Here is a 23,601-nt window from a genome sequence, read left to right on the forward strand (position 1 = left end):
AAATAACTAAGATGCCACAATGAAGAATTGATGCTTCTCATCTCTCTCCCTTTCTGTCTGTCCCTATCTGTTTCTCTCTCTGACTCTATCTCTGTCAAAAGAAAAAAAAGAAATTCAATAATATATGCTTTAGAAATTTAAAACTCAATGAATGAGTTAAACAGCAGATTACACACTGCTAAGGAGAGAGTTGAAGAATTGGAACACTGAGCTGGAAAAAATTGGCTAGAGTACCACAGAGTGACAAAGAAATATGAGAGGATAAGTGAATGATGATAAAAGAAAATGCCTAACAGGTCTATTTGGGATCTCAGAGGGAAGAATAGAGACAATAGAGAGGCAACATTTGAAAGAAATGGCTGGGAATTTTCAGAACTGATGTAAAAACATCAGATACTGAAAGGATAATGTATATCAAATAGAAAATAAATAAAAATAAATCTAGACCTAGCCACCTTTTAGTTAAACCCTAGGGTGCTAAAGACAAAGAGACAATCTTAAAGGCAGCCAGAGGAAAAGATAGATCAAAACGAACAAAGAAACAAACAGTAAGTAATTAGACTGACAGCATACTTCTTAAAACGACAGTGGAAGCCAGTGTCAAATAGAATATTATCTTCAAAGAGCTGAGGGGGAAAAAACCTATAATTGTATACCCAGGAAAATTACATTTCAAGAATGAGGGTAAAAGATTCAGGTTAAAACAACAACAACAACAAAAAAAAAAACGCAATTAAAAACCAACAGACCTTTTGAAATAGAATCAAAGATGTACTTATAAATTAAGGAAAATGACCTCTATAGGCATGGCTCAATGTAAGAAATAATAACAAGGAAATCAGTAAACATTAGGAAAATATAAACATTTTGTTTAAAATAATGATGATGTTTTCATTGTGAGGATAAAAAAAGGACAGAAATAAAAACTGAAGAAAATGTTAGGACAGAACACTTGAAATTAGGGTCTTGTATTGATAGAAGAGGGTCAAAATGTTAAGTTATGTTAGAATTTGTCAGGTAGACATAGTAAAGTCTCAAGGGTAGCCGTTACAAAAATATAAGTTGGGGGGGGGGGAAACAATAAGAAAATAAAAAGAGAAAAGAAAAGCAAAGAAAAATGGACAAACAAAACCACATAGAAGACAGAAATCAACCAGACAGTATATCGAGCAGAAAATGAGTTGTGCTTCTCAAACTCTCATGTGGTGAAAAACTTAAAAAATTCTTCAATCTGTCCAGGACTGCTTTTTCAGTAAGATACAAGAAAAATAAAATTTTAGAAAAATTATCACAGTTTGAATGTCATGACAATGTTAAATTGCTGTATGAGTCTCTAAATGCTTCCTCCCAATTTCTGTACCTATCTTGTCTGGACCAGTGACAATTGGCAGGCCATTTGTCAGTGGACCACACTTTGAATATCACTGTCCTAGAGAAATTTTTGTTTGTATGTGTCAGGAGACAGGTACTAAAACAGTTTGTACAAATGGTGTTCCAATAATAAAAGAAGTGAAAACCATCCAAATGATCACTGAGAAGAAAATAAGTAAAAGATTATATATGTATGTTCACACAATGGACTGTTAGCACTGAAACTGAAAGACCCTGAATGCACATTTAAGGAACGCTAGAAGCATAATGTTGAGTGTGTGTGTGGGGGGATTCAAATGATAGTGGGTCATGTGCAGTCTGACATCACTTTTCTGAAGCAAAAAAATAAGCCAAGCCAGGAGAAGGGTTCCCTTTATCTGGAAGGTGGGAGAGGCCAGAGGGTGGGATGGTGGGCACACCCTGTGAAGGCACTGGTTTTGATATTGCTCCAGATCAACAAATGTAGCCTTTCCCACTCCCCACCTTATTCCATTAGTGGTGAAACAGGTTCCAGCCTTCTCCCTTCTCTAGCCTCTGCCCTCTCTTTCTCCTTCATGTCTCCTCTCTTTCTCCTCCAGCCAAGCTTTTTGAAAGAGTTCTCTACACACTTGTCTCTACTCCCCACACCCAGGTCATTCTCTGGTCACCACAATGCGTGTGAAATTCAACCCTCCCTTCCTTGTGCTTCCCTGCTTGATCTCTGGGCTGCATTTGAGCTCCTTCTCTTCTCAGCAGAGTCTTCTTTCTTAGACTCTGCACCTTCTCCTGGTCACCACGTCATTTGCACAATGCCTGTTTCCACCTATATGATGGCTCCAAACCTGATGGCTCTGACCCAGTCCCCAGTCCCCAGCTTCTTCCTGGACACCTTCTCCTGGATGCCCCTCGGCACCTCACGCTCATCATCTGGGCCCCAGGATGTCCTGCCCCTGAGGTGGGAGGACCCTCTTTCAGACCAATCTCAGAGGAATGTGGGTTCCCTCTCTGCCATCTTCTCCATCACCTTTCAGTGCTGACCTGACTGCACCTTGTCACTAGGCGCCGTGTTCCCTTCTTGCATCTTCCTTTCCCTACCTTCCTCTTCCTTTTCCAGTCATTCCTATGTGCTTTCCCTTGTCCTCACTATCAAGGCCTCTTTAGAAAAGGTTTCTACCAGGTTAACAGGCCACTAACTTCCTCTAAATTCCCAGAGCTGCATTATCTCCTTCCTTTGCTCTAATTTGCCTTAGTGGGGATTCAGGATGGAAACATTTGACACCAAACTTCCTAAAGTTCCCTACATTCATCTCTTCCGTGTTCATACTCCTGGCTGACTCTTCACTGTGGCTTCTTACAGCTCCAGAAATTGTGAACTATGAGCCCCTGGGCCTGGAGGCTGACATGTGGTAAGTTGTGTAGGTCACCCCGGTGGTCTAGGGATCCTCCCAAGGGCAGAAGGCCTCAGACCCTGGCTCTGTTGAGACACCTCTTGACCGTGAGAACCCTTTTCTCCACACTCACCTTTCAGTGACGCTGGCTGCTCCAGGTGTGCTGGGCCTGAGGCCTGGGCAGCTGAAGGCAACTAGGCCTGGGCCTGGGGCCATTGGAACATGGCAGAGGCAGAGAACAAGGGGGGGAGCTGGGGGTGGAAGTGCAGCATCACCCTGAAGCCTGCCACAGCACTGACCAAGATCGAGTAAACGCAGCTCCTATGGCCAGTGCAGCAAGTGATCTTCATGTTCTAGGCTCCGTGGTGGGCCTGGGGGTACCGCAGGGATTGATCCTCTATGCAGACAGCACTTGTTTCATTTTCTTTTAATTACTAATTTTTTTAGGATTTGTTTCATTTGAACAGTGCTTTATAGTTGGCTGAGCACCTTAATTAGTTGGTTTTCTAAAATCCTCCCAGCAATTTGGTGAGGTAGTTAGTATTGTCTTCACCGTATGAAGAGAAAGAGGTTAGAAGTAATAAGGGACTGGCCCCAACCACAGCCAGCCTGCAAGTGCAGGAGCCTGATCTTGGGCTTGGGTCCTCGGATTCAATGTCCAGAGCTTAATGACGTCCAAATGCTTCCCTGCGTGCTGAAGAGTAGCTGGAGAGGGCGGGGGCTCTGGGGCTTGAGATGGCATTCAGAGGCTGCCATAGAGGGGCAGGTGACCACTTCCCCCGAGAACCATGCGGGGAGTCCCTTGTAGACCCGGCATTAGAGCCAGGAGCCCCTGACTTAACTGTTCTTTGTTTTGCAGGAGCATAGGCGTCATCACCTACATCCTGTGAGTATGCCTGATTCTGGATCTCCCACCCAGCTTATACCTGGGGGAACTGGGAGGAATGAGAGAGAAGCAAGCAGACGGACAGGCTGACATTTCCTGAGCACCCACCACAAACCTGATGTATTTGATCACGCAGCAAACTTGAGACTAAGCCCTCTTAGCTCCATTTCACACACTTGACCCTGGGGTTGGGGTTGGGGTTGGGGTTGCAGTTGGGCGGGAACCCAGGAGAACAGCCTGTGGCCTTCCATGCTGTGCAGCCTCTGACTGCAGCCCCACCACAGCCGGATCCACTGCTCAGCTTCCCCCAGGCCAAAGTTTGCTGTGAGAATGTCAGCTTTCACTCCGAAGCCTTGCGACAGCCCTCAAGCTGCCATGCCACCATCCCTGATCCTGCCTCTTTCTCTCCCTTTCTACCCTCCTTTCCCAGCTCTCACATTCTCCCTCCTCCTTCTCCCCCAGAGTCTCTCTTTCCTGTTCCTGAAGTATTAAGTTGCTTAAGCAGGGATTTTCTGCAGAGCTCTGTGTTTAGTGGAGCTGACACTTTCCATCTCTGGGGCCTTGGGCAGATTCTTAACCTCTCTCTGGGTCTGTATTTCTCATCAGAAAAATGGGAATGACAAACTTCCCACCCGGGGCGTGTTGTGAGGGTTAAATAAGCGATGTGCAAATTTCCTAGCACTGCTCTGGCACACAGTACATGGCTGATTAGTAGGTATTCACTCCATCAGTGCTTCCCAACCCGTTTCGCCTCAGCACACCGGAAAATGCTGTATCCCTGGCACGCTGGGTCAGAGTCAGCTCACAGCCAGACTCAATGGCTTTGGGGATCATTCTCTCAACAAACAAACCATTCTCTGATTCTTCCAGCATACTCGGCCTGGAGCGCTGTACAGTGTGGGGAACCCCCTTGAGCAGCAGCGGCGGGTCTAAATCTTGGCTGCATATAAGACCTTTTTTTAAGTCGTTTTTTTCTAAAAGATTTTCTTTATTGACTTTACAGGAAGAGGAGGGTGTGGGGGATGAGAAATAGTGGATTCACTTTAGCTGTTCATTGGTTGTTTGTCGTATGTGCCTTGACCAGGGAAGCTTAGGGTTTCGAACCGGCAACCTCAGTGTTCCAAGTCAGTGCTCTATCCACTGCACCACCACAGGTCAGGCCATAAAACCTTTTAATACCAACCATAGTCCAGGCCCCACCCCAGATCTATTAAGTTAGAAACACTAGGGATGGAATCTGGGCACCAATATATTTTACAATATTGATGTAAAAAGAGAGAGTTTAATGAATTGCTCTATAATTCCAAATCAGAGCCAGAATATTCAGACATTGGCTGTTGAAACTTTGATTTCTTCAGAATTCTGGTTCCCATATTGAAACGTTAAAGAATTCCAGTAGATACAGGGCACATAGTCTTGTTGCTCGTTTGCGTTTTATACAGTTTCTTGAGTGCCTGCTCCATGGTGGGCATTGTGCCAGGCACTTGGGATGGTGACCTAACGGAGAGTCTGCCCTGCTTGTCTGGAACTCTCTGTGTTGAGGTGGGGTGGGGGATGACACCAGATAGCTAACTCTCACCCGATGAGATCAGGGTTATGGTGGAGATATGAACATGTCTCTGTGAGACACAGACGGGACAGGCAGTGGTCTGCTGGGCTTCGGAGGGTTTACTGGGGGGAGGGGGGAAAAAGACTGATTGAGTGGTTTGGTTTAAACTGGGCTGTATGGAATGAGGTTAATTCTCCAGGGTATAAAGGGAGGAGGAAAGGGTGTCCTGCTAAGGAAGGGAACAGCTAGTGTGTTAAGTATGGTGACATGTACCAAGAATGTGGTAGGGACCAACTTCTGATGCCTTGCTCAGGAATTTAGATGTGATCCTATAGAGGATGGGGAGTCATAGAAGGTTCTTTCTGTTCAAACAATGACAATAATAATTGCCGTCAATTCCAGAGCTTCAGTGTGCACCAGGATAGCATGGAGCATTTTTCTTAATGAGAGAGAGAGAGAGAGAGAGAGAGAGAGAGAGAGAGAGAGAGAGAGAGACAGGGACGGACAGACAGGAAAGAAGAGAGATGAGAAGCATCAACTCGTAGTTGCGGCACTTTAGTTGTTCATTGATTGCTTTCTCATATGTGCCTTGACTGGGGGCCTCCAGCTGAGCCAGTGACCCCTTCCTCAAGCCAGCAACCTTTGGGCTCAAGCCAATGACCTCAGGGTTTCAAACCTGGATCCTCAGCATTCCAGGCCGATGTTCTATCCACTGCGCCTGCCTGTTCAGGCTAGCATGGAGCATTTCATATCTATTTATTCTTCACAACAAGCATGTGAGGTAGAGACTTATTTTTTTCTTTATTTTATAGATGAGGGAACTCAGGCTCAGAGAGGCTGAGCAACTTACCTAGGTTCCCCCAGGTAATGAGTGACAGGGCTGAGATTCAAACCCAAGACTGAAACATCAAATATTTTCCAATGTACTATGCTAAGAAAATGGCAGTGTGCATTGAGAAGACCTTCAAGAGATATTTGACCAACAAAACTTTTTGGCCAGTTAGATGAGGTGAGGAAATGGAGGGGGAGTCAGAAGTGACCCCTGTGTTTCCAGCTTGGATACGTTTGTAAAGTGATGAAGGCAGGGAGCTCAAGGAGGGAAATTTGGGCACAGTGACTTCTAGAAAAATGGTACATCTAAGCAAAGGTTTCCCATGAGCAACTGGAATATGTGTCAGGAGAGAGTAGATTCAAGAGTCGCTATTTGAATGCTACCTCCGGACAAACCCTACAGGGCAACCTCACACTCCCGTTAGTCCCCAGCGGCCACACCTGTCAGGCTTTGCTGAAATTGCTCCCTTAATCTGGAACACCTTCCATTTCTTTCTGACCACTTACAACCTCTTCACTCTTCAAGACACAACTGATGCAATGTCAACTGTCCCATGAAACCTGGACTGGGCCTCCTCTCTGTCCTGTGCTCCCACAGTCCTTTGTCTGGCCTTCTGCTTTGTTCTGCTGTGCTTCTCTCCCCTCGTCTTTCATGTCGCTTAAAGACGCAGTTTCTGTCAAGTGCTTAGTAGGAGCTCCATAAGCTGTATTGATTTGGCCTCAGTTGAACAGGCTGCTGACTGGCTGCCCAGAGGGGTCAGGCAGTGCTGCTGGGAGCCTCCACCCCACACAGCAGTATGAATCCAGGTTCCCTGAGTCCATCACCCCACTTCCATCTACTTTCCTATAGTCACGTGTTCTCTGTCTATGTGCTCAGTCTAAGCGGAGCGTCCCCTTTCCTGGGAGACACAAAACAGGAAACTCTGGCAAATATCACAGCAGTGAGCTACGACTTTGATGAGGAATTCTTCAGTCAGACCAGTGAGCTGGCCAAGGACTTCATTCGGAAGCTTCTGGTTAAAGAGACCCGGTAAGAGGACAAAGAAAGGCTCGGGCTTCTCAGGTGCTGACCTGTTGCTACTGCTTTTCTCCAAGACATGTCAGTCTGTCCCCACTTTGTCACAGGCTGTCAACTGCACCATTGTGGTCTAATCTGGGAAGGTGCTGAAAAGTGTGGACTGGCATTCATCTTGTTTGCTCAAGTCTTTCTGCTTTTCTTTTTCAGCCAAATGCAAATAACTATGTATGTGTGTGTGTGTTTGTGTGTGTGCAGTATGTGTGCCTGTGTGTGTGTTTGGAAGTCATCCTGAGTTTCTCTAGGGCTCATTATCTTGTGCAGTCTGTCCCAAAGTCACCTGGAACTAGAATTTGAAAAGGAAAACAGCAAGTTTTAAGCCAATTCAGGTGGAAGTTAGGGGAGGCAAGCTCAGAGAGGCCAATATGTGGGAGCATAGGAGACATAATCCTACTCCTTTCTCAGGACCCAGGGTGAGCTCTGTGGCTGTGGGATCACAGCAGGTGATGGGCAGGGAATTGTAGGGTTTTGGGTGCCCAGAGCATGGCCTCAATGGGGCAAGAATAAGGTCCATAGACTCTAAAAGGTCATGTCTTCTTGGCCCTATAGACTTCGGAGGGAGCCAGAGTGGGGTCCTCCATAGTACAAAACCTTGATTTCTCCACCTAAGGGCAGGGCTAGGCAGAACCACCCTACCTGTATACAGTGAAGGACAGAGCAGAGAAGGGATCTGGGAGGCAAACAGAAAAACAGAGACCAAAGATGTAACTATGGAAAGCAGGAAGCTCGAAAGAGCACTTACAGCTTTCCTACAGTGTGGCATTAAGCCCTTCGACTTTATGACCAAAGATGAGGGTTTATGTAATGTCACTCTCTAGAGGGGTCTGCCTGGACCATTTTCTCTGGAGTGCAGAGAATTCAGCCAGTCTCCCATCCATCTCTGCCTCCCCCACTATTCTGGTTTGACGGCAGTGATCCAAAAATGCAGGTCTAAGAAGATTAAGAATGAAGCCCGTGCTCTCAACTTCTGTCCTCATGGATCATTGCTGTTTCTGACTCTTGTTGCAGGAAACGGCTCACAATCCAAGAGGCTCTCAGACACCCCTGGATCACGGTAAGGGCAAAGCGATGAGTTCCTGTGAGCAGGAGGGTCTCTGCTCTGTCTGGCTGGGGTGGCCAGATGCAGAGGGACCACGGAAAGGCCTTTGCTTGAAATACTGGCCCACGGGCACAGATGAAAGCTATTTGGGGGCTCTGAAGGTTCTGGGCTTTTTCAAATAGGTTTATAGGTTTAAGTTTCTATTATATGGGTTCAGGTGACTTATGAAACACAACCCTTGCAAACCTCGGTTGCAACCCTTTTGCTTTGGGGCCATCCTACAAAGTGTTCTTTGTCCATTGATATGTCGCTGTCATTCTCAAAGCAGAAATCAGGATGCTCCAGTTGTAGAGAGAGATCGATGACAATGAAAAGTCTCAACTTTGTAACCAGGGCTCCTTCTGACTTTTGGAACTCTGAGTAAAGGATGACACTTAAAGCGGTCACCTGGCTTCCTCAGGCACTGCAAGGCCTCGGGGAACGGGGCTCTGAGATGGAGGGCTGGTAGGGAGGAGAGGCAGCTGCTCTCTTAGGGCAACTTCATCCCCTCCGTGGGGAGGGCAGAGCACAGAGGGGACTCCCTGCCTGACCTGCTTTATCATTGCGCTCGCAGCTGCTGGGTTTCCAGAGGGTCTTGTGGTCCAGTCACAGTCGAGTCACAGAAAAGGTGTTTGGGAGGGTGGAGATCAGGAGACTGAGACTCTGGCCCTCCTAGTTCTGTTAACTGAGCAGATGCGCCCTCCAGGTATGTAGTCAGACTTCCCGTTCACTTGAACTGTTACACGAGCTAGCTGGAGAGGATGATGTGAGGATGAAGATGAGAAGGGGTAGAGGCCTATGGACAATGGAGAGTGGGGAGGGCTGGAGAGTTCCAGAAAGGTCAGGCTCCTCTGCCCACTGAAGGATGGGGAAGGCCGAAGGCGCTCCAGGGCTGCGGTAGGCTCAGAGTACACAGCTAGCCAGGCTCCCGGGCTGCCTCCCTGCTCAGCCTGCAGAGCATTGCCAAGACCAGGGACCTGACTGGCCCTGAAGGCAAAAGGCCCCTCAGCGTCCCTCTGTCGGCCATGGCCTTGTGTGCTCCTGCTCTTGAGTGGTGCCTGCCGAGCCCTGCTGCAGCCTGCTTGTCTGCGTAGGTGCCCCTAAATGCTATGCGTGTGAAGACCCTCTAATGGCCGTGGGCCACCTGCCCTGACGCGAGCATGCAGGCAGCACCCTGTACTCCTCGACCTTGCTATGGTCTGAGGTGGTGTTCCTCCCACCCCGGCCCTCCCTGTGGCTGCCGCATGCAGTGAATGCCGAAGAGGCTGCTCGTGTGCCTGCTGCTCCGCCTCAGACTGCCCTTTGGAGCGGGTGTCAAATTAACTTCAGTTCTTCTGTCTAAACACCCACCAGTCCAAAGGGGAAAGCAGAGCACCAGAACAGCGGAAGACAGAGCCCACCCAGCTGAAGACCAAGCGCCTGAGAGAGTACACCCTCAAATGCCACTCAAGCATGCCTCCTAACAACACCTACGTCAACTTTGAGCGTTTCGCTCGTGTGGTCGAGGATGTGGCTTGGGTAGACCAAGGATGCCATGCCCTGGCAGGGGCCCATGACACCATTCAGGATGATGTGGAGGCCCTGGTCTCCATCTTTAATGAGAAGGAAGCTTGGTACCGAGAGGAGAGCGAGAGAGCCCGGCACGACCTGTCCCAGCTCAGGTACGAGCTCCGCAAAGTGAAATCCTTGAAAAAGCTGCTGCGAGAAGACATCCAGACCACAGGGTCCCTCCTCGGAAGCATGACCAGGAGATCGGACCATCTGCAGGTGCAGTTTGAAGCTTTGAGGCAGGAGCTCTCAGCAGACCTCCGGTACATCCAGGAGCTGGTGGGGAGCTGTCCGCTGGAGAGTGGGAGCGCAGACGGCCTGGGCTCTGTGTTCTGCTGGGACGCCGGTGAGCTGCTCATGGAGCTGCACGACAGACCAGGCAGTGACGTCTTGGCCAGCTTGAAGCTCTGAGCACGAGAATCTAGCCATTAATGCCTCCCAGATGGCTTGCAGAAGCATATTCCCAACTGTCCTGCTGGGAGCTATCCTGCACCAGCTAGGATTATCCTGCAGGGATGTATGTGTGTAGCATAGACTTCCACCCCCTTCACAGAATCCAGAAGCACAGAAGTGCTAGTGAGCTATTCGTTCTGCACCTCCTCTCACCAACCTGATTTTCTGGGAGAGGGTCTGACAGGCCAGCCAAGCTGTTAGAGCAATTGAGAATAAATGCCCTTCAGTGTATCTTTCTCCAGAGGGAAGATGGCTGGCCCTGAAAGTGCTTGATAACTGATTTGTGATCATGGATTTGTGCACATTTCACTCCCCGCCTATATGCCTTAGAGATTGCAGATCTTGGCTAACATTGAGTTAACCAGGGGGTGACAGTAAGTCAGCTTGGTGCTTTTCTGTTTCAGGAGGAGGAGTTTATAATGCATAGAGACAATACCACGTTTCGTTTATATTGATATCACTTAGCAAGCACTTATACCTTTGATCCTAATGTCTTTGATCCTTAAAAGAACTTTGTGAGACAGGAAGATGGGTGGCATTATTATTGTTACTGTTATTTTCATGTAACTGATGAGGAAATTGATTCAGAGAGGGAAAATGATTTACTCAGGATCATTCATGGTTAGTTGATACAGAGGAAACAGAAACTCAGGAGGCCTGACTTTTTTTGTTGTTGAGATTTTATTTATTCAGCTTAGAAAGAGGAGAGAGAGAAAGGGGATGGGAGGAGCGGGAAGCACCAACTCATAGTTGCTTCCTGAACGTGCCTTGACCAGGCAAGCCCAGGATTTCGATCCAGCGACCTCAGAGCTCCAGCTCGACACTTTAGCCACTGCACCGCCACAGGTCAGACAGGACGCCTGACTCTAAGATGAGGGATATGGGAAATTGCGATGCTTGGCAGTCAAGATCCACCTTAATATTAAAGTTTAGATCGCAGAGGTAAAATAAGCAACTTCATGTGTTCTGCCAGGTGGAGGTAGAAGGCCTCATCCCTTCAGATGGTTGTCTGGAGAAGTGTCCTAGAGGGCGCAGTTTGTGGCTCCTGTCCTGTCCAGCTTGTGTCTGTCTAAAGACCTGCCCGCAGAGCAGGAGGACAGGGGCAGCGTCTCCCCTTCTCTAGCTCTCCCTCTCTGGCAAAGGGCCTCGACTTGGTGTTGGAAATGAGTACCAAAAGGGACTCAGCACAAGAGTTCTTTTTCTTCTGTCCTTAGAGCACTGGGTCCTGAAAGGTCTGAGAAATTCCATCAGAGTTTTTGAAGAGGGTGGACAGTAAGACTGGGATGCACAAGGTACAGTGGTCCCTACTTCACCCCAAGCTTTGAGCACAGTGCCCGGAGAACCTAGCACCCTTTTCCTGGAGAAGGGCCCAGTCGAGCGGCTCATAGGGATGGTGGAGTGTGCAGTGTGGGCCCAGTGCTGTGCTACAAGCATGGGGTGGGGGAACAGATGTATCGATCATTTCAAAGTATCTTAACAGACTTACAAAACATCCTTGTCAGGGAGGCAAGGTAAATGCTATTTCCAATTTGGAGATGAGGAAACAGGATGTGTCTAAGGTCAGAATAGTGGCAAAAATGGAGCTCTCCCGACAAGCCTATTGCTCCTCCTGCTTCCCCCAACTGCCCCAGCCCCCAGGGATTCACTTTCTGCTTCTGAGGCAGGAGAAACTCGGGTTTGCCCATCCATCCATTCACAAATAATTTCTGAACACCTACCAACTGCCAGGCACCTGGCATGGCACTGGGGATACAAAGTTAAGAGAAACAGGAATGTTTTCTGCCTTAACCAACTTGGCAGTCCAGTGAAGGATTTCAGTGTCAATCAAGGACATGCTAGGAGTGTAGCACTGCAGCTGGGACATAGGCTGTGAAAGAGAAGCTTGCAGTAAGAGCCTGCAATGGGGGGTTGATCTAGTCAGGGAAGGCGCCTGTGAGGTGGCAATGCTGGGGCTGAGGTCAGCTAAGCAAACTAGGGAGAAAGAATTGTTCCCTACAGAGCTATCATGGCAGGGCTCTGTGGTGGGAGGGGGCATGGGAGACTGAACTTACGCTGGCAGAAAGAAAGCTGGAGGGGAGAAAATAAGAGTATTGTGTAGATGCATCTGGATAAGACTTTGCCATATTGAAGAGCTCTATGCCTTTATCCCAAGAGTCATGGGGAGCCCTGATGGGTGCCAGTCTAGTCAATGCCCCAACATCCTGGGTGGGGGTGGCCAGTGAGCAGCACAGATAGGAAGTAGTTTAGGATGAGACATGAGATTCTGATCCCATGAAACCATTTCTTCAAAATCCTACCCCCTTTTCTATTAGCCTGCTGGGTCATTTCAAATATCATATATAATATTTGTAACAAACTTTTTTTTCATCAAATATAAAAAACCCAGGTTTCATCAAATATAAGACACATCATTGTTTTATATACTGAAAATAAGAAAGATAAAAAGCCCAAGATGGGAATTCCAATAGGAGACCCCACACACAAAGCTAGAATGCCCTCGCCGAGAGGGTAAGTGACAAAGCCACCGTGAGAAAGGAAAAGCAAGGGAGCGTGTGTGCCCCAGCCTGGCACTAGGTGGGGGGAAGAAAACTCCTCCCTTGAGACAGCAGCTTTAGGTCAGTGGTCCTCATGCTTTCTGAATTTGCACAGTCAGTGAGTTCCAGAGAGAACCTCCAGCAGATAATCTACTGTCAGACAGTCTGAGGCTGGGTGGGCCCTGATGGCGGGCAGAAGCAGCACGAACACCTGTCTTCAGGGCAGACCGACAGTTACGATGTGCCATGGAGTGGGAGGAAAGTCCTGGCTGATTTTGGACATGCAGAAATGTGCATCTTAGAATCAGTGGAAGATGGCAAAGCTGTTCCTATGAGAATTGGGACAAATGACCCATCTACAATCTCTCCAAGAACTTACCTGCCCTGTCACAGGATATGATGTACTCATTTGGCATATGACACTGTAAATGTTAAAGGTTCTTGACCTTATACAGCCAGGTTTCCTGAGGAAAGGAAGCCCCCCATCGAGCAACTCAGGGGAAACTTTTTCTTGTGAATGTCAAAATAAAATGCAGTAAAGGAATCAGATGTCGATGATGATTTGAATTAGGGGGACTGGGAAGAGGGAGGGAGAAGTGGTTATTTTAGATCATGACAGAAATCACACACTCTCCATGCTGTGAGGTCCTCAGAGGTGAACCACCGATCGCCCTTATTCTACAGTATTTTGTGGGATAGGACTTGTCTAATGTCACTCAGTAGTCGGGACTATTGCAGTGGAATTGTCCTCTTTATGTTCAAGTCTAGTCATTGATAACAATTTGACATTTGGATGTTTTATAAACGGTGCTTTTCTGTTCTAAGAACTTGCAAAGACAAATTGAAATGAACTAAGAAATGCCCCCAAGTCTTTTAGGGAAATCAGAGGTGACTGACGTTCCTCTATCACCTGGCCAGTCCAACCTGCATCACCCTTTGGGAACCCAAGGAGGCCCAGCTGGGGGCCTGCTGAACTCTTCCCCACACGCCAACAGCTGGAATTTTACCAGTGAGGTCAAGGGCAGGGCGGAGCTGATAGTCCCTTGTATCTAAGTGTCTGAGGAACTGAGTGTCCCTGGCAGTGGTACTTCGAGGGAGGAAGGCCTGGGGGCACTGCTCTGTGGGCAGACCCATCTGCTGTCAGACTTTTTATTCATTGGGTCTTAATGAAAGATCTGCCGTTGTGCAAATGCCACCCTGGACTGTTGGAGAGGGGACGGGAGGGTGAGTGTGTGACATCTTCCTGAATAACAGCTCCCAGGGAAGCTGAGAGTCAGCTCCAGGGGGAAACGGCAGCCTGTCCCTGCTCTGAAGCAGATGCACATGGCACGGTGATTACTCCACTTGCCCCAGGAAGTGGTTACCAGTCACTCTGCAGATGCAGGTGGCTGCCCTGGAGGGGGGGGGGGCAGAATAATAATGACAGGAGAAGCCAGAGTCTCCTCCATGCACCCCCTCCCATACCACCCACCCTCTGCCACAGGTGATTATGAACATGTTGGCTTCCCACCTCATTCCATCACATGGTGCAGTCGGCCCATGCGGGAGGTGGTTTTGTACCCAGACACCATCCGCACTGTCAGCCTCGATAAATATCTATGGAACTGAACGGCCTTTTCCCCTTTGTCTGTGAAACTCTTGGCCCATGGAGAAGGCTCTGCGGTGGAGGAGAGACCCAGCAGTGGGCATGTTTGAGGAGCAGAAGGGGCCAGATCAGCGGAACAAACACTGATTGTGCTCTGGCTCTGGAGGGAGGTGACAGATAGGGATAAGACAATTCCTGAATAAAAGACTCAGTGTCTGGGACAAATGGGGACTAATCACCTGAGAGATGGGCAAGGCTGTGGTGAGTGATAAAATAAGGGTACCTAGTGTTCCCGAAAACAGGAGAAAGATGCATTCTGACTGAGAGAAGGTAGGAGGGGAGGCCGAGGGCAGAAACATTCTTACCACCCTCCCATCCCCCTCCTCAAACTGTGGCCTGTGGGGAAGCTGCCACGGAGAATTTGGAGGGATGGGGAGAAACCCATTTTTGGGGCCATGAACCCGGACTGTGAAACAGAGATTAAAGAGAAGGAGATTAAAAAAGAGAGAGTTTTTAACTTTTTGTTATGAGAGATTTTTGAAACTTGCCCCAAAGTGTGGCGAATGGTATAGTGAATTCCACGTCCCTCTTACCTGGCTTCAACAATGAGCGAGCTGTGCCCAGTGCTCTCCGTTCATCTCCGCCACTACTTTTTCTGGAGTATTTTAAAGTAAACTTAGACATGTTTAATTCATAAATTATTCAATTTGAATCTCTGATAAGGACGTTTCCTTTTCATATTGCCACAGTGCCACTATCATACCTGACAAAATCAGGGATAATTCCTTGATATCATTTGCCTACACATTCCATACTCACATGTCCCCACTTTTCTCAAGGACATTCTGTTATAGTTGGTTTGTTATCATCAGGATCCAAACAAAGTTCACGCATGGCGTTTGGTGGTTATGTCTCTCGAGTCTCCTGTCTTCTGTAACAGTACAGGAGGGACGAAAAATGGCTCAGAGGACTGAAGGCACTGGCACGTGGATTAAAAGTGAGAGTATGTTCATGCTGAGACCTAACTCGTAAAAGTGAGACCAAATCAGGCAAGGAAAGGGGTATTCCTACATCCTTCCATTGACTTGTCCGATGTAGGGACAACCTGCTGGGACACATCCTTTCTGCAGCTCTCCTTACCCACTGTAACCAGGCAGAGAGACTCAGGTACCTGTAAGCCTCACAGGCTGCCTTCAGGAGATGAAGTGAAACCAGCAGGGTCCAGGCTTCTGCCAGCAAAACAGCCAGCCAGAGGAAGAGGTGGAGGGGCCACCTATAGAGAGACTCCATTAGGGAAAGTAGGGAGGAGGGGTGAAGTGACAGGCCTAGGCAGGAGAGGGAAGTGGGTGCTCACGTGTCCCTGGCTTTCAGTGGAGGATGGGGCTGGAGAAATGGCACTGGTGGAGGTTGGAAAAGCTGCCATCTGTTTGCCGTTTCTAGAGGAGGCCTGGTATTTAGAGAAAAATCTTCTGGAGTGCCTTGTATGAAAAGCCAGGGTTCCTTTTTTATTCCTGGGAGGTTGGCTGCTGCCTCATCTCCCTGCTCTGTGAACGTGGGTGCTGACCTGGCACAGCCTGCTGGGCTTTTCAAAGGCATTTGCATCTGCAGATCAAAGCCTGACTTCAGCCACAGAATTCTGTCTTCTTGCCTCCCTGACATTTTTCTGAGACACCAAACATACTCCTAGAAGCCTGGTAAGAAATGCCCATACTACAGATCAGAGGAAGGTGGGCACTGTCTGTTTGCAGACAGGTAGGTGTGGGGGTGAGGAGAAGGCAAACTCACTCCACCCGCCCCCACCGCCCCATACTACCAATTTAATCAAAAATGTTAGTGCCACATTCTTCTGGGAACAAATTTCACTGCAGAATTTACATCTCTTTGACTCTCAAGGCTTAGATGACAGCGTCAGCATTTGATGAACCCTCTTAGCAACCAAAGAGGCCCATGGATTAGGAAAGGCCAGGCTGATAGATGTGTAGCTTGGGTGGCCTCCTTCTCATGCTGTGTTGTGTAGCATATAGACAGGGCCGTAGAAGTAATTGCATCACCTCCAATGAATGGCCTCTGGGGATTGTCCCACCTGATATTTAAATTTTTTTTTTTTTTACAGAGTCAGAGAGAGGGACAGATAGGGACAGGCAGACAGGAAGGGAGGGAGATGAGAAGTATTAATTCTTCGCTGCGGCACCTTAGTTGCTCATAGATTGCTTTCTCATATGTGCCTTGACGGCGGGGGGGGGGGGAGCTACAGCAGAGCGAGTGACCCCTTGTTCAAGTCAGCGACCTTGGGCTCAACCTGGTGAGCCTTGATCAAACCAAATGAGCCCACGCTCAAGCCAGCTACCTCAGGGTTTCGAACCTGGGTCCTCCGCATCCCAGTCCAATGCTCTATCCACTTTGCCCACCTGATATTTTAATCAGGCCTCTCTACTCAGTCACTGGCCCTGCTGGACCAATTGGTAGATGGGGTTTTCATTAACAGGACTCCCCCCCCCCCCCCTCCGCCTGCATGTTGACCTTCCAGCCATGGGGTTTAGGTGTCTCTCTCCTGGCAGGGTGCCAGCCAGTAAGTGGATAATAATAGATCCCTTTCCTTTCAGAGTCTATAGGCCCCACCTCATCCAACTCTCCAAGCGGAGTGCAAGTGTCCCTTGCCAGGGTGAGGCTCAAAGGTGAATTGTAGACATTTGTGAAGTTAGAGGTAGAAATGTTCTGTGGGTTGGGAGGTAGGAAATCACTTTGGAAAGGAGATACTAGTTGCTGGGAGATGCTGGGAAGGGGAACTAACAAAAACATAACAAATAAATGCAGAATAAAACATCAGTGACACATGCTGTGAAGAAGTAAGGCACAGGCACAGTAGGTTATGCGGACCAGTTGGGTTGCTATTTTACATAGGGTAGTCAAGGAAGGCCTCTCTGAGGAGGTGGCATTTAAGCAAGTACCTGAACAAAGTGACAAAGTGAATATATGAAGGAGCAAGGGAAAAACCCTGAGACCTTGGGCTCCCAGACTAGAGCAGACCAGTATGATGGGAGCCACAGCCATGGGAAGGAGAGGGAGGAAATCAGACTGGAGTAGGACCCACATGGTTCAGGCACTGGGGGTCTTGGTGGCCATGTTGAGTTCCATTAAGCCTGACCTGTGGTAGCGCAGTGGATAAAGCGTCAACCTGGAATGCTGAGGTCGCCAGTCCAAAACCCTGGGCTCGCCTGGTCAGGGCACATAGGAGAAACAACTACGAGTTGATGCTTCCCACTCCTCCCCTGCTTTCTCTCTCTCTCTCTCCTCTCTCTAAAATCAATAAATAAAATCTTAAAAACAAACAGACAACAACAACAAAAAGAATGGCAGGAAGCTGCTGGAAGGCTTTGATACCAGGAACAGGCAGGCTCTGCCCTCTTTTGCGTTTCCCTCCCAGGTGAGCCCTAGTCCTGAACCAAGGGCTGGGATGCAGGGTGGCAGAGGTGACAGGCAGTTAGGGAGAGAGCTGAGAGAGCTTGGCCTGGTGGTCCCCTCAGTGCCCTTTCTCTTCCCTCCTTGCCTTCTTCCCCTCCCTTTGTCCCTCCTGCACTCTTTGGTCCAAATCACTGTATTCCAGTTTGGGAGGGTGACTCGCCCTGGCTTTCTTGTCTCCTCTCACATGTCAAGGTGTGTGCACTCTCCTCTCTGACCCCCACAGAACTCCGCTTACCTCCCCCCCCTGGGCAGAGCTGTGGGGAGTCATGGTTTTATGGCTGCTGATCTAGGTGTCTGGCCTCTCATTGGCAGGCGTCAGCAGGTCCCAGGATTTTATTCTAGGCTGTCCCAGGGAAACAAAGCCACCATCCAACTATTCAGCACCCATTGTTGTATGTGCTGAGTGGGGTGGAGTTGGGGCCAGGGACACTGACAAAAACATGAAGAAAATTCTGTGCCCAAGTTGTTTTACCACTAGTGGGGGTGGAGCGACTCCCCTGCAGAGCTGCCTAAGATGGGAGGTATTTGTAATAAGGGAGCTCACAGTGTTTTCTGGTCCTGTTGCAAGGAGAGGCATTGTTTGTAGAACGTTGTCTTAAAGGAGGTCACATTTGAATTGGGCCTTCCAGGAGACTGGAGGTTGGGTGGACGTGCAAAGGGCCTCCTGCCAGAAGATTTTATGTCCAGGGCAGGGTGGGCCAGCAGTGTGCACTGGCTTCCCCTGGTGCCTAGCGCCGTGATGAAAAACAAACAGGTGTGGAGGAGAGACAAGATTCAGGAACCAATGGGCAGCCTCATTCCACATTCCCTGCAGCGGTGCCAGATGTGGCCTGGCCTCCAGGAGGCTGTCAGAGCGGAGGGGGAAGCAGAGCTGGGTGGGACTTCGTGTGTTGCCCTGGGCAGTTCATTTTCTCGAGGTCACGGAGTCCTTTGAGAATTGATGAAAGCTATCGACTCTCCTCAGGGGAAATGTATATTTGTACATAAACACTAAAAAATTTTTTATTGAGATACAATTCACATTTCATAAATTTACCATTTAAAATGTATAAGTCAGTGGTTTTCAGCAAATTCACAAGTTTGTGCAGCAATCATCACTATATTATTCCAGGACATGTTGTCACCCCCAAATGAAACTTACTACCCTTTGCTACTCATTCCCCAGTCTCCTCTCCCTCCACCCCCTGGCAGCTAATCTACTGTCTGTCTCTATAGATTTGCCTATTCTGGACATATTATATAAATAGAATCATACAGAATGTGGCCTTTTGTGTCTTCTTTCACATAATATTTTCACCTTTTTTTTTTTTTTTTGTCTTTTTCTGAAGTTGGAAATGGGGAGGCAGTCATACAGACTCCCGCATGTGCCCGACCAGGATCCACTCGGCATGTCCACCAGGGGGCGATGCTCTGCCCATCTGGGGTGTTGCTCTGTTGCAACCAGAGCCATTCTAGCGCCTGAGGCGGAGGCCATGGAGCCATTCTCAGCGCCCGGGCCAACTTTGCTCCAGTGGAGCCTCGGCTGCGGGAGGGGAAGAGAGAGACAGAGGAAGGAGAGGGGGAGGGGTGGAGAAGCAGATGGGCGCTTCTCCTGTGTGCCCCGGCCAGGAATCGAACCTGGGACTCCTGCACGCCAGGCCGATGCTCTACCACTGAGCCAACCGACCAGGGCCTCACATAATATTTTCAAGGTTCATTCAGGGTGTAGCATGGATCAGTGCCTCATTACTTTTTTTGAATAATATTCCACTATGTGCATAAACCATATTTTGTTTATCCATCATCAGTTAATGCACATTCCAGTTGTTTCACTTTTTGACTATTATGAAGAAGACTGCTGTGAACATTAGTGTACAAGTTCACACACTAACACTTAAAAACCATTTCATGCACAAGTTTATACACTAGTCTTACAAAACCCGTCTCTTATTTCAGAAACCTTGACTTATTTACAAAAGAGGAGGAATTCACAAAGGAGTGTATTCATTAAATTGCATGCTTAAATATGTTCAGCTGTTTGGTAAAAATAAAGCTATTTTTAAAATAAAATAAATTTTAAAAAGAGGGAATGGAGAAGACAGGAAGGCTATCAATTTATTGCTATTTATTGAGCATCTCTAGGTTAAGCACTTTACATACCCACATTCGTTTGATCCTAAACAACCCTGTGATACAATGTTATTTATTCTCCCCATATTACAGATGAGAAAACTGAGGCTCAGAGGAGTCATCAGGCTTCTTGGAGAAGTCAGGATTTAAGCTGAGCCTTGACTTCAGGCTGTGAATGGCAACTCCACATTCTGTTTCCTCTGGACCTCCATCAAAGCCCCTACTTCCTTCCATTTATTTTTTAATGGAATAGTAATGTCCTGCATGCCAAAAAGCATCCATTTGGCTAACGCCCATCAGGCGCAGTGCACAGTGGGCATCCTAGACTACCGTGCAATGACCCTTCCCCAAAGCGATTTGTGATTGAAAGCCCTGCCTCCCTGTCTTTCCCTTCTGGGGGCACAGCCTCCACCCCAGCCAGCATGTGTGTCTGGCTGTGGTAATAATAGCTCAGGGGCACCAAGGTATCTCTTGAACAGCTGAGACATCTGTAAACGTTGCCCTCAGTGTGACATCCCTCTGCATACCCTGCCTGGTAGGAAGATGCCAGGGTCAGGCTAAGGATGGCTTGTGATCGGGGATTCTGCAGAGAGGAGCAGCTGCCATCGGAAGCTCAGTGTCAGTTGCCATGCTCTGCTTTGTCTCGCAGCCGGTGGACAACCATCAAGCCCTGGTACGCAGGGAGTCCGTGGTCAACCTGGAGAACTTCAAGAAGCAGTATGTTCGCAGACGGTGGAAGGTGTGTCAGGGCTTAGGGGTAGGGGGCGCAGACGGTGGAAGGTGTGTCAGGGCTTAGGGGTGGGGGGCACAGGTGCAGGGGACCCAGGTGGGCTCCTGGTTCCCTCCAGGTCCCTGTGCACATTCTCACCGGGCAGTCCCTTTGCCTCCCTCTTGCAGCTCTCTTTCAGCATCGTCTCCTTGTGTAACCACCTCACCCGCTCCCTGATGAAGAAGGTGCACCTAAGACTGGATGAAAACCTGGTGGGTAAATGCAGTGCCCTCTTCTGGGTGGAATTTGGGGGTGGCCTGGAGCTTGTGGATGAAGGGGAACAGATCGGTGGTTTTAACTGCTTCCAGCCAGTTCTGCTGGTCCTGCCCTCCTCTGCACTGTGATTAGTGGGGGCATCCTGTTCAGGAGGCCACTGAGGTGGTGTCAGGAGAAACATTGCTTCTGCAGATCCTCTCCTGGTGGGCCTCCAAAGGGACTGCTGCTGCCTCTCCACTGCCGTAGGCTTTTCCTGTGGACTTGTAGCCTGCTGGGCACCTTGGGGACTCTGGATAATGGAACTACCACAGGCAATCCAAAATCCTGACTATCCAGAGATCTGCTGTAGAATGGGGGCTTTATATTCATGTTCCAATTGTTCCATTTCTGTTTTGCTTTCAATTAACATTAATAATAATAGATAACATATTTGATTAGCTTGTTACCAATTTATGTACATTTAAATTGAAGGACTTATAATATATACTGATCAAGAGCATGGCCTCTGGAGCCAGACTGCCAGAATTCACATCTGCCACTTAATAGCTGTGTGACTTTGAGGAAATTACATAACCTCTCTGTGCCAAAATGTTTTCATTTGTAGTCATGAGAATGAAAGGATGATGTATTCTGAGAACCTGACACTCTAAGTGCTCAATACATATTAGCAGCTATTCTTGTCTAGAATACTGTAGACTTTAAAATGCAGTGCCAGTGCTTCTGAATGCAGGGTTAGTATTCCAGATGTTAGAGGTTCCCTGGACAGATGTGCCCCACCCCACTGCTCACTGAGTGTAGTAAGGGCTCCAGGAGTATGGCACAGGTCAGGAAAGAAGGTGACTCTTGCCCAGGAGAGGGCTGGAAGGCAGCTGCTGAAACAGACGGTCAGTCAGCCTTGAGCAACCTTAGGACACACAGCACTTGGGCTGAATCCCAGAACCCGGCACAACCCCTGTGTTCCCCTCTCCCTGCCACGTATCCTGGTGTCCTTTTTATTCAGCCCGAGCTCTTGTTGGTTCTTATTCTTGCCCAGTACTTGAGGACTTATGGTTCCAGAGGGCTGAAACAATTGTGTGGCTTTTGCCAAACCATATCCCTTCCCTGGTCGCTTCCCTCATTCATCTGCTATAAAAGGGACCGGACTCTCTCCTCTGAAAATTCCTGTTAATGGCAGACAGACTTTTTCCCCCAGCTTACGTTTTTATTGTTTGGCTCTGACGCACACTAAAAAGTTGCTATTCAGCAGAGCCTGAGTTATTTTTATTGTTATAGCCGGGCTTGGTCCAGGATGTATTTGGCTAAAGTTGATCTTGACCTTGGATGTCCAGGTGGCTTGGGCCAGGGGAAGGAGAAAAGGGCCTGGGAAGGCACATGGCGCACAGCAGACATGCCTTTCAGCTGAGTAGGCTGATCTAATGCAGGCCATGGGGAGGGACTAGAGAGTAGGGAAAGGACAGTCCATTGCTCTCCTCTTTTTTACCCTTATGTAAACATTTTAAAATAGTCCTCTTTTTACTCAAATGCTCAGCACCATTAACTCAATGCTCACCCTACAAATGGAAGAGGATTGGGTCCTAGACATCTATTATAAAGTTTTCCCAAAGGGACTTTCCTTAAAAAAAAAAAAGTGGGAGGGGGTTCTTTTGTTTAGAAAGCATTAAAATTGAACATCTTGCAACAGATTTTTTTAATGACTTTCTGAATTAGTACTTCTATTAATAATTTTAATAATTTGGTAGATCAATGTGGCCTGAATGGAAAAGGCAGTATGACCTCCAGGGTTTCAACTTTGATTTAGCCATGGAGTACACTTTACTCTTTCCCTCTTTCATAAAAATGGAACGCAAAAGCTGTTCCCCTGGGAAAACAGCATGGTAAGCCTTGCCCAAGGTGCAGCCTAAGCCAGTCAAAGGAGATGGGGTGTGGAGCAGTGGCTGTCAGAGGCTGGGGAGGTCCCAGTGGCTCCCTGTCTTCCCCCTTCTCTCCAGTCTGAGGTCAGGAGACCTCTCGGCCCCCAGACCGGGTACCAGGCGGTCTTGAGCATGTGGCTGCCACCAGGTAGAATTTTCGTTATTATTATAATCTGACTTCTCCTGGCACCTGGTTTCCCTGGATGCTCTGCCTGTTCTCCTTCCTCCTGGAAGGAGGCCTCAGGCATTGGGTCTGGCTGCACTTCAGGTCCCTCCCTGTGTCCAGCCTCTGGACAGGACAACAGCCTCCCTCTCAACATCCACCCCTCTGGCTTTCAGGCCACTGGCCCAGGCGTACCAGGTCAGATTGCCCAGCACAACCCCATTCCTGACATCTCATGACCCTCTTGCCCTGAGCCTCTCTTTCTTTGTTTTCCAGAGGAATTGTGAGAGTGACACAGAGGAAGACATCGCTACGAGGAAAGCCCTCCGCCCCCGGAGGAGGAGCAGTATCTCTTAACTGGCCCAGCTCTCAGAGGCCACCGGGGAGGCTCAGGCCCAGCGGGGCCCCCTTCTATGCAGACTCTTGGTTCCGTTTGTCACCAGCGCCCAGGGACTCTGCATTCCTGAATATTTTGCAAGAGAGATGGGTCCTCAGGATTCAGAAATGTGTGCCGGGGAGCCAGCAGACCCTGGGAGTTGTGACTGTTTCCCACGGAGGAGGTGTCGCATTCCCAAAGCTCTTTCTCTCCAGAAAGCGGGCTCTCCCCGTCTGCCATCCTCAGAACCCCGGGTGTGGGTGTGGACTTAAGAAAACACTGTAGCCCTGGCCGGTTGGCTCAGTGGTAGAGCGTCGGC

At 48.6% G+C, this 23,601-nt stretch overlaps 1 protein-coding gene across 5 annotated transcripts in view; it reads left to right on the forward strand.

Moving 5' to 3' along the window:
* Window positions 1-23,396, forward strand: part of DAPK2 (death associated protein kinase 2) — a 132,408-nt gene extending 109,012 nt beyond the window's left edge. For 3 of the 5 annotated variants that reach the window (XM_066388581.1, XM_066388582.1, XM_066388584.1), the window contains 8 exons: window positions 2,708-2,756; window positions 3,598-3,624; window positions 6,882-7,034; window positions 8,088-8,133; window positions 9,511-10,051; window positions 20,498-20,587; window positions 20,746-20,829; window positions 23,183-23,319. In XM_066388581.1, the coding sequence (XP_066244678.1) occupies window positions 2,708-2,756; window positions 3,598-3,624; window positions 6,882-7,034; window positions 8,088-8,133; window positions 9,511-10,051; window positions 20,498-20,587; window positions 20,746-20,774 (935 nt within the window). In that variant the 3' untranslated portion in view covers window positions 20,775-20,829; window positions 23,183-23,319. Of the gene's footprint in view, window positions 1-2,707; window positions 2,757-3,597; window positions 3,625-6,881; window positions 7,035-8,087; window positions 8,134-9,510; window positions 11,717-20,497; window positions 20,588-20,745; window positions 20,830-23,182 lie in introns of those variants that run through there. The other 2 variants (XM_066388586.1, XM_066388585.1) reach the window with 2 other exon arrangements.
* The last annotated feature ends 205 nt before the right edge of the window (window positions 23,397-23,601 follow it).

This window comes from Saccopteryx leptura, chromosome 6 (assembly GCF_036850995.1).
Source record: "Saccopteryx leptura isolate mSacLep1 chromosome 6, mSacLep1_pri_phased_curated, whole genome shotgun sequence".
Classification (NCBI taxonomy): domain Eukaryota; kingdom Metazoa; phylum Chordata; class Mammalia; order Chiroptera; family Emballonuridae; genus Saccopteryx; species Saccopteryx leptura.